General features: G+C 36.0%; 1 protein-coding gene across 3 annotated transcripts in view; it reads right to left on the reverse strand.

The window, feature by feature from the left end:
* Window positions 1–8,773, reverse strand: part of LOC106462063 — a 64,552-nt gene that overhangs the window by 21,954 nt on the left and 33,825 nt on the right. For all 3 annotated transcript variants that reach the window (XM_022389190.1, XM_022389192.1, XM_022389191.1), the window contains one exon: window positions 6,265–7,936. In XM_022389190.1, coding sequence (XP_022244898.1) covers window positions 6,265–7,936 — 1,672 coding nt within the window. The remainder of the gene's footprint in view (window positions 1–6,264; window positions 7,937–8,773) is intronic.

The raw sequence follows: 8,773 nt of genomic DNA on the forward strand, positions 1-8,773 counted from the left end.
TAATACATGCTATAAATCACAGTGATTCACAATCTCGATAACTTTGCTCTCTACAAGTGCAAAACACACACTTTACGGCTCACTAGCTCGCAACTAACAGAATCATAAATTACACGGATCTCAAAGTAACTACTGCTCTCTCTTCATTCATCCCTGCTGGCTTTCTCTGCCAGGCTTATATACTAACAAAGAGGGCATCTCGAGCACACTCGGACTTCCCCGATCATTCGAGAAACTCATCAGTGTCACGTGACTTCCGCTGTCGTAACAATATAAATACATATTAAAATATATAAACTAAATAGAGTATACATTCAATCAACAAAATTTTGCATTATACAAAAAGAACTAACAGTCACTGATGACATTTTCTCACAATATCTCAGTTGCTGACTCACCAGCATGAAAACAATATAATATTTTCCTGTAATGTAAAAAACATTTCACAAGCAGGAAAAGGAGTTGGCCTCTTAGAAGACATTTTACCACTACTCACACTGAATCACAAAATATATTAATCACTAAGGGCCAGATAACTTTTCTTAGTAATCCAAGATACCATAGTCACAAGTTTAGCTGCAAGACTGGTAGAAAGTTGTTGCACAGCACATTATAGAACATTAATCCTCTAGATATGAGTAGGACAAAGTGTGAATGTCATGACCTTTTTACACTCAAAATGTAATCACACTACTTTATTATCAATACACTTGGCAAAAAAATGTAACTAATAATTCAAATTTTAATATAAACTTTAGTTTCAAAATAATATATTTAAATAAATTCTCACTCTTCATCTGTCTGCATCATATGACACTTCTTCACGCCAAACTGCACATTTTTGAAGTTCTTCAACCCCTATATGACCTTGTAACTTTGCAGGGAATTTTACACTTATACTATACATATCCTTGAGCTAAACTCCCAATTTGTAGAAAATTTCTTATAACTTTTGTATTTTCTCAGCAGAAAAGTTTGCACATAAGTGAGACTCAAACTGTGTATTTTAAATACATCTCCTAATCCTCACACGTTATAGGGACACATATGGAAAACCTACTCATTATCAGGACTTTGTCATTTGTTTATTTGGTTGGACATATACTGCAGGTTTAAAAATGTATTTCATCTTACAGAGTTCTTTTAGTATTGTAATGTTTGACTTATTTTTATTCAAAGGATTTTTTTTATATCCTATTGTGAAAGGGCACTTTTTGAGGTAAATATAATGAGCTGCATATTTATTTAAAGTTGCTTTAATATGTTTGTGGTTGCAATTTTGGTACCAACTATTAAAATGCATCTTTTTTATTAAAAACAAACTAAGAATTTCAAACTATTGAAATGATATATTTGTGTGTTAATGGGTTTAAGATTGATTTTCACTGCCAAAGAATTTCCTGTCATACAAATGAATGTGTAATGTGAATTAAATACTTTTATTTATTCATTGTTAAAGGATATTTCATTTCATGATTTGTTTATATTTAAAGTTATAATTTTCCTATACTGAAAACATATTTCTGATAGGTACTTCTCTCTGGTCACAAGATTAGCTTTTCCCATTTTGTGCTGCCCTCTATATGCAAACATATTTTTAATAATGCATGGCACAAGCTTTCTGTACCCCCTCCCCCTATTGAAATCAAAGATTCCAATGTATCTCTCATGTTAATCATCATGCATCACCTCTCCACCAATAGGAGAGCAGTACAATCACGTGACGCATGTGACTCTCTCTATACACTTCTACCGAACTATCACTTCAAAATGTGGCAGCTGAGTTCAGATGTTCTTTGTTTACATTATTTAGTTACCCTGAAGTGATTTATTTTTTCATTTCTCATATTTTTCTTAACTTTATTTCCAACACTTCACAGTTAAGGAGTTAATATTTTAATACATTACTTTCTTGTGTTTCCCACTTATGAACTCCAAAGTTACAGTCACCACTTTGGGTACTTTGCCAGTGTCTGACGCCATATTCTCAGCCACGGGTGCAGGCCACCTGTCGGGGAATATCGTCACTCATTCAGATTGAGCAGTACATGAGCCAACCACTCTCACCTACTTCTGCCCCACTTCCTCTTGAGCCTTTCGAGCTGGGCCAGCCTGACGACGATTTTGATCATTTATAACCCCCTTCTCTGAAACATCGGAAGATTGTGGGGAGGAAGGGTGGGAAGTGTGAGTGGAGGGAAGTACCTATTGGAAATATATTTTCAGTATAGGAAAATTATAACTTCCGATACAGTACTTCCCTCCTCTCACAAGATTAGCTAGAATCCCACATTGATAAGTTGGAGGGACCAGTGCGAGGGAAAAACAAATGTAACCCCCCCCCCACCACACACACACACACACACACACACAACAAAAAAAGAGTTCAAAGGATACTCCTGTAGATGAGAGTGTCAGATCCATGAGGTAAACCACACCACTTCTGATCCGAGGTATACTCATTGCCACATATGAAATTGGAAGAATGTGGTGGAAAAAGAAGGAAACACATCTGAGTGGGAGTTTATATGGCAGGGAGTGATCCTACCGGGAAGAGAAATGATCTCCATCCCACAGGAATAAGATGGGTAAATGAGGCTATGGCATGGCAGACTCGATAAGTCAACTACATACAAAACCTCCTTGCTGGGTACCAACTCCCACGTGAGGGTGAGATGAGGATCATACTGTCTTCATCTCAAACCCCAGAATCGTGGACGAGAATACCACATTGATTCCAAGGTATGACACAGGATTACACTGAGCTAGGGAGATGGTAAAGAGACATCCAGCATGCAATTAACTCCTGTGACCGTGAAACTGGTTCAGAACATCCAAAGGGCAATAACATCCACGTTGCAAGAGAGAATAAGAGAGAGAGAGAGAGAGCCCAGGACATCTATGGATACATCCTATGTATCTTTACTGTGACCCACAACACACATGGAATAATTGAGGGAGGAAGATAGATAACCAGAAACCTGTGTGAGGACTTATGTTGATTGTTGTACCAATATCCTCCCAATCAAATGGGTAAACCACATTTTGATGTCTCACCCCAAGGTATATTAAACTCAATCAGGAGGATTATATGCCATCTACACTGGCAGAACACCACTGCCCTACTCTAAACTGAATAGTTATAGCCATCTTTGTAGAACCCATTCAGTAGGGTGCCTCCATGGTCAACCACCCAGCAACTCAGAACTGGTAAAGACTCTCATACTCCACTTGAAGAAAAGAAGGGTAGATAGTGTGATGGAAAGCCCAGAAGTACGTCGACATCCGAGGCAGTGCAATGGGTGATCACGAAACCCTATTTTGAAAAGCAGACCATACTGATTTATTCAATCGAGGCATGGCAGGGATTGGCACATATCCCCTTCTGCTTTACCTATGCCATCCATGGGTGGTATGGTCTGGGACAGGCATATTTATGAAGCAAATATCCCAAAGTTATTCACCTACAAACAATCTTGTGAAACACCCCATCTCAAGGGTGAGCATGCAGAGCTATGGAAAGAGCACACGACTCAACATGGCATACAGTGTGGATTTAGAGTTAAAGAATACTCAGTAAGGCACCACTCGCCAGTGAGCGGGATCCATAAAAAAGAGAAACAAAGAAAGGGCCCCTGAAAGGTAATAAAAGGACAAATATACTTATCCAGTCAAAGTTGCATGGAAGTGTGAAAAACGATTGCAGTGGATGAGAACCTGACAAAGAAGAAATCACGATAGAAGAAGGTCTGAGGTGTAGTCCACTTGCCCCACTGAAGAATGTCCTCTAAGGGATGATGAAGATGAGAAACCAGAGAAACCAGGTGTCAAATGTGGTGAGAAGACACCTGGAACAAGGTCCAGGAGGACACATAAGAGAACAATAAGCCAATTGAGACAAAAGCCAAACCCAATTGGTGAGGGCAGAAGGAGCAAACCCACGAACCAAGGATGGGCACCATGGAAGAAAGAAGTTGGATGGGGAACCACGGACTGAAGCCATTTAGGCAAAGCAGTACCAAAGAGTATGTAGAGAACATAGATGTCTATCAGGATCAGGCCAATGGTAAGGTGGGAAGAGGAAGGAATCACCAAAGAGGGGAAGTACTCCCCATGCTGCAGAAGTGTAAGGAAAGAACAGAAAGCAAAGGTAAAACAAAGGCATGAGAACAGAAATGGGAGAATGCACCAGAAAATCAGGGAGTTCCCCCCCAAACAGTAAAACAGAGCCCAACAACAGAATGACTAGAATTGGACAGTCTACAAGAGAGGAAGCTAAAGCAAACTAATCTGTAGCCCATGAGGGCAAATCATGCTGGCACCATCAAGCCAATGGGAAGCAAAAGCACAGCATGAACCCTAATATCTGGAAAAAGGAATAAGACATACCTGAGAAATAAAGTCAAAAATGCCATTTTAGGCCTAGCTGATTCTGCAGGAAGACAGAGTAAAACACAGCAAAATTCAGTGATGTAAAGGGCATCAAGTCTTCACCTGAACAAACAAATTCATATCATTCATGAGGAAGTGTGCAACAGCAGAAGAATGTGTTTGACCCATATAACAACCGATCACCTAGTGAATGATCACAGGCAAATCTATCGACGGGTTACCCCACCTATAGCAATGGCAAAAAGTGCTCATGGTCGTAGGGAAACCACGAAATTCATCGTAAAGTGATTGATAGATAAATACACTGTGCAAAAAAGTAAAGACTGGAAATCAATTGAGAACAAGTTCATCATCTGTATATGCAAACGAGTAGAAAACCACTGTGACTCTAAAACTATTAAAGTTAAACCACCACGGCATTAAACTGTTAAAGTTATGATGACAAGAGCAAAAAAAGCAAAGACTGGAAAGCAATTGAGAACAAGTTCATCATCTGCATATGCAAACGAGTAGAAAACCACTGTGGCTATAAAACTATTAAAGTTAAACCACCACAGCATTAAACTGTTAAAGTTATGATGACGAGAGCAAAATTCAAAACATCTGAACACGAGCACTGCCAAACGAGAAGTGATAGTTTGATAGAAGCGTATAGAGGGAATCACATGAGTCAGGTGATTTTACTGCTACCCTATTGGTGGAGAGGTGAAGCATGATGATTCGCATGAGAGACATATTGCAATCTTTGATTCCAATAGGGAGGATGTGGAAGGCTTGTGGCATGCATTATAAAAATATTTGCATATAGGAGGCAGCGCAAAAGAAAAGCTAATCTTGTGAGAGGAGGGAAGTACCATATCGGAATAGTTTTCTGTGTTAAAAAGTTTGTGTATGTACTTGTGTGTACTTCCACATGAGTTCAAGGGTATTTTACTGTGTTATAGTGTCTATTTGTTCTTTTTACTGTATGCATTATTATCTTAGTTAAAAGCTTCAGTAGCAATTTTCTTTACACATTTCATTTCTTTGTTAAAGAATTTTTGTCCATGTAAGGGATTATATTTATTTCAAGTATTTTCTAGCATATTTTTATGATTGCTTAAAAAGTGTTTCATTATTATGTTAACATCGCATCAATGGTTTTCACCATGTATTATATCTTTAAAAAAGTAATGGGTTTCTGTACTCATAAAGGTATTTGAACACAAGTATGGCATTTTTGCATCTTTGTTAAAGAGTTATTCCAACTATGTGATGTGCAAATGTTTTTGGAAGCCAGAATATGCTAACACAATTCTCAATGAGCAAAAATTTTAAATTTATTGGCAGTAAGAGTAAAGTTAATTGTCAGCTTGATCCAAGCCTGAGATAAGGAAAAACAGAAAAATGTGGTATATGAATATACCATGGTTTTCTATCTTTAATATTTATTCTTTGTTCTGTATATGTGCAAGTTTCTCACATGATTGAGAAAACTCTTAAATTTATTATGTTTCTGTAATTAATGAAATAGATAATGCCTGTTACTGCCTGTGGAGAACATTGCTTGATGCAAGCTTGTGTAAGAATGTTGACAGCAATATCCTTTTATGGGTATGGCCCCACCTATGTGTATTGAGAATGACCAGTCATGTAGCAGTGCATATCATGCTGGATAAGTCCAAAATTTCTTTTGAACCTAAGAAACCTGGAATTTGGTCATCTAGTGGATGATTTTAACTTTACATTACAAATATAATACCTTCTAAAAATATTATTTCATTACCAATTCAATCTTGTAGAGCAGGATCAATTGTATAATATTTATTGAAACTTCACTGAAATATTGCAAGTAAATGTTGATTATGCACACTTTTTACACTTAGACTTTACCTCCAACTATTCTTTTGCTTTTCATCTCCTGGTCACCAAGATTCTTTGGATTATACATCTCAACTTGTAAGTTAGCTTCTTGATTAGAAGTCACATTTTTTGCACTAAGTTTACCTTTTCGCATCATAATAAAGTTTGTCAGTAATTCATCTAATCTCTCACTCTTACTCTCATTAAAAGTATTACTCTTGCTTTCTTTTTTTAAAGAATTCACTTGCTGATCATCTTCTAACTTGTTCACACTATCTGCTTCCTGTATATTGGTTTTCAATAACATTAAAGACGAATCACAAGTGGAATGTATTTTATAATTATCTTTGCTATCATGAAAATGACTTTTTATTTTGACTTCTGAGGTTGTACTGAAGGATCTTTTTTCTATGTTCTGCTGTAAGACAGAAGTCAAACTGTTTTTACTTCCAGGAAACATTATATTTGATGGCTGATTTTCATTGCTAGAGAAAGCAAAAGTGTTTGCTAATTTTCTAACAACTGCATTTTGTATGGTTGAATGTTGTTTATTACTGTTTGGCTCTGCCATGGTTGAGACTTGAGTACTAGTAATGGACTTCTCAAAAGGTAAAGGTTGATTTTCTTTGTTACAATGTGCTATAGCTGAGGGTTGTTTATCTCTTACATCATACTCTAGCACTGAAGGTTGGTTGTCATGCTCAATAGCTGAAGATTGCTTTAAATTACATGATTTTACTATATTTGAAGATTCATCAATATTTATGGTCTGTTTTATGTCTAAGTCTTGATTTTTACTACAAAAATGAGTCATGATTGGATATATATTTTCAACACTAGACTGATCCAATAGGGATTTTTTGTTTTCAATGTATGTCTGTGCTGAGGCTGAAGGTTCAGGATTATTCATGGACTTAATCACAGCTAACATATCATAATCACTGAAGGATTGTGTTTCAATGAATGAAGAGCTTTCACTGTTGCACTGTGTCATAGTTGATGGCTGATAACTAATAATGGGTTGCTCTATGATAACAGAATAGTCTTCATTACACTTTTGAGAGTCAGATGACACTTTCTGTAGAGAAGTTAGCTTTTCAGCTTTGGGCTGCACCATGGTTACACTTGTAGGAGAGTGAAAACTATCAAATTCCTTCTTTGCTAAAGTTGCGTTTTGGGCAACAGGTTTGTTATTATTAGGCTGCACTGAAGACAACCCAATACTTTTACTGATATGCTTTGCCGTGGTTGAAGGTTGACTGGATTGGTCTCTTTCAGCTATGAACAAAAGTCCATTTTCATCAGTACACTGTCCAACAATTGAGGACTCGTTTTTACTAACTAAATGTTCATTTAATGAGACAGGGATATCACTGAAAGACTGGACCATAGGTGTAGCTTCATAGTTACTGATGCACATTGTCAAGGATTTAGCAAGTTTATCACTGTTAGCTTCTTCTTTAGAAGGTTCTAATTGATCATTTTTTAATGAATTTTCATTAAATTGTTCATGTAGTCGTAGTGCTGTAGTCTCTACCTTAGTTCCTCTGTCAACCAAGTTATGTAGTCGTAGTGCTGTAGTCTCTACCTTAGTTCCTCTGTCAACCAAGTTTTCTTTAAATTCCTGAACACAAAAGGATGGCGGATATCTTTCATCATTGTCACTTAAATGAGTTGAATCTAAATCTTCCTCCTGGCATGGCTGTTGTAACAACAAAAAATTGATACTCTAAATATTTCACTTTTACATAGTCACATATAAGTAAAAATATGAGCTAACTGTTGTATAATATTAACTGCATTTCTATTTTTCTACTTGGTAAAAGTAGAGATTAGGTGTCAACTGTTACTTTAACCTCTGCAGAACTTTAACATTGAAATAAAAAATTTATCTGAAACTGACTCAAATATGGAATTCAAATACATGTTGTTGTTTTTAACAAGAGCTTGAATAATCAAATGGTTGTGCATAGAATAAACCAATCTCACATAATTAGTGGAATAACACTTAAGAAGAAATTATGTAATTCACATGTGACTGAAAAATTATTAATCTTTGAAATACTACAGATCTGTTTGACAATAAAATTATTAAATACTTTTCAACTGCCTATTTGTATTTTGATTAAAATTAGAAAAATAAACGACCTTTACACTCCAAATAATTATAAGAGAAATATTATTTTAACTGATGTTTTACCTTTGTAGCTTCTTCAGGACTAGGACATAAAACTAGCTATTATGTTTTTTTTCTAGCTTTATTATCAAAATGTGTACATGCTTCCAGTATGCCTATTCATAAACATTTGTAAGTAATGATGCTATGTAACTGGCCATGGTAAACACTTGAACAAAGTTGTTCAATTTTAAACCATGCATTAATAAAAACTTCAGTTGACTGCATAACTAGAAATACTAGTTGTTGTAAGCTTTTGTTCTTTATAGAGTTCTTAAGAAGTATACTGCCATAAAATTTACATAGTAGCAAACATATGCACTATGGAAAACATACATTTATACATATATACTATATGTTTTA

The sequence above is a fragment of the Limulus polyphemus genome, unplaced genomic scaffold (genome assembly GCF_000517525.1).
Source record: "Limulus polyphemus unplaced genomic scaffold, Limulus_polyphemus-2.1.2 Scaffold1086, whole genome shotgun sequence".
Classification (NCBI taxonomy): Eukaryota; Metazoa; Arthropoda; class Merostomata; order Xiphosura; family Limulidae; genus Limulus; species Limulus polyphemus.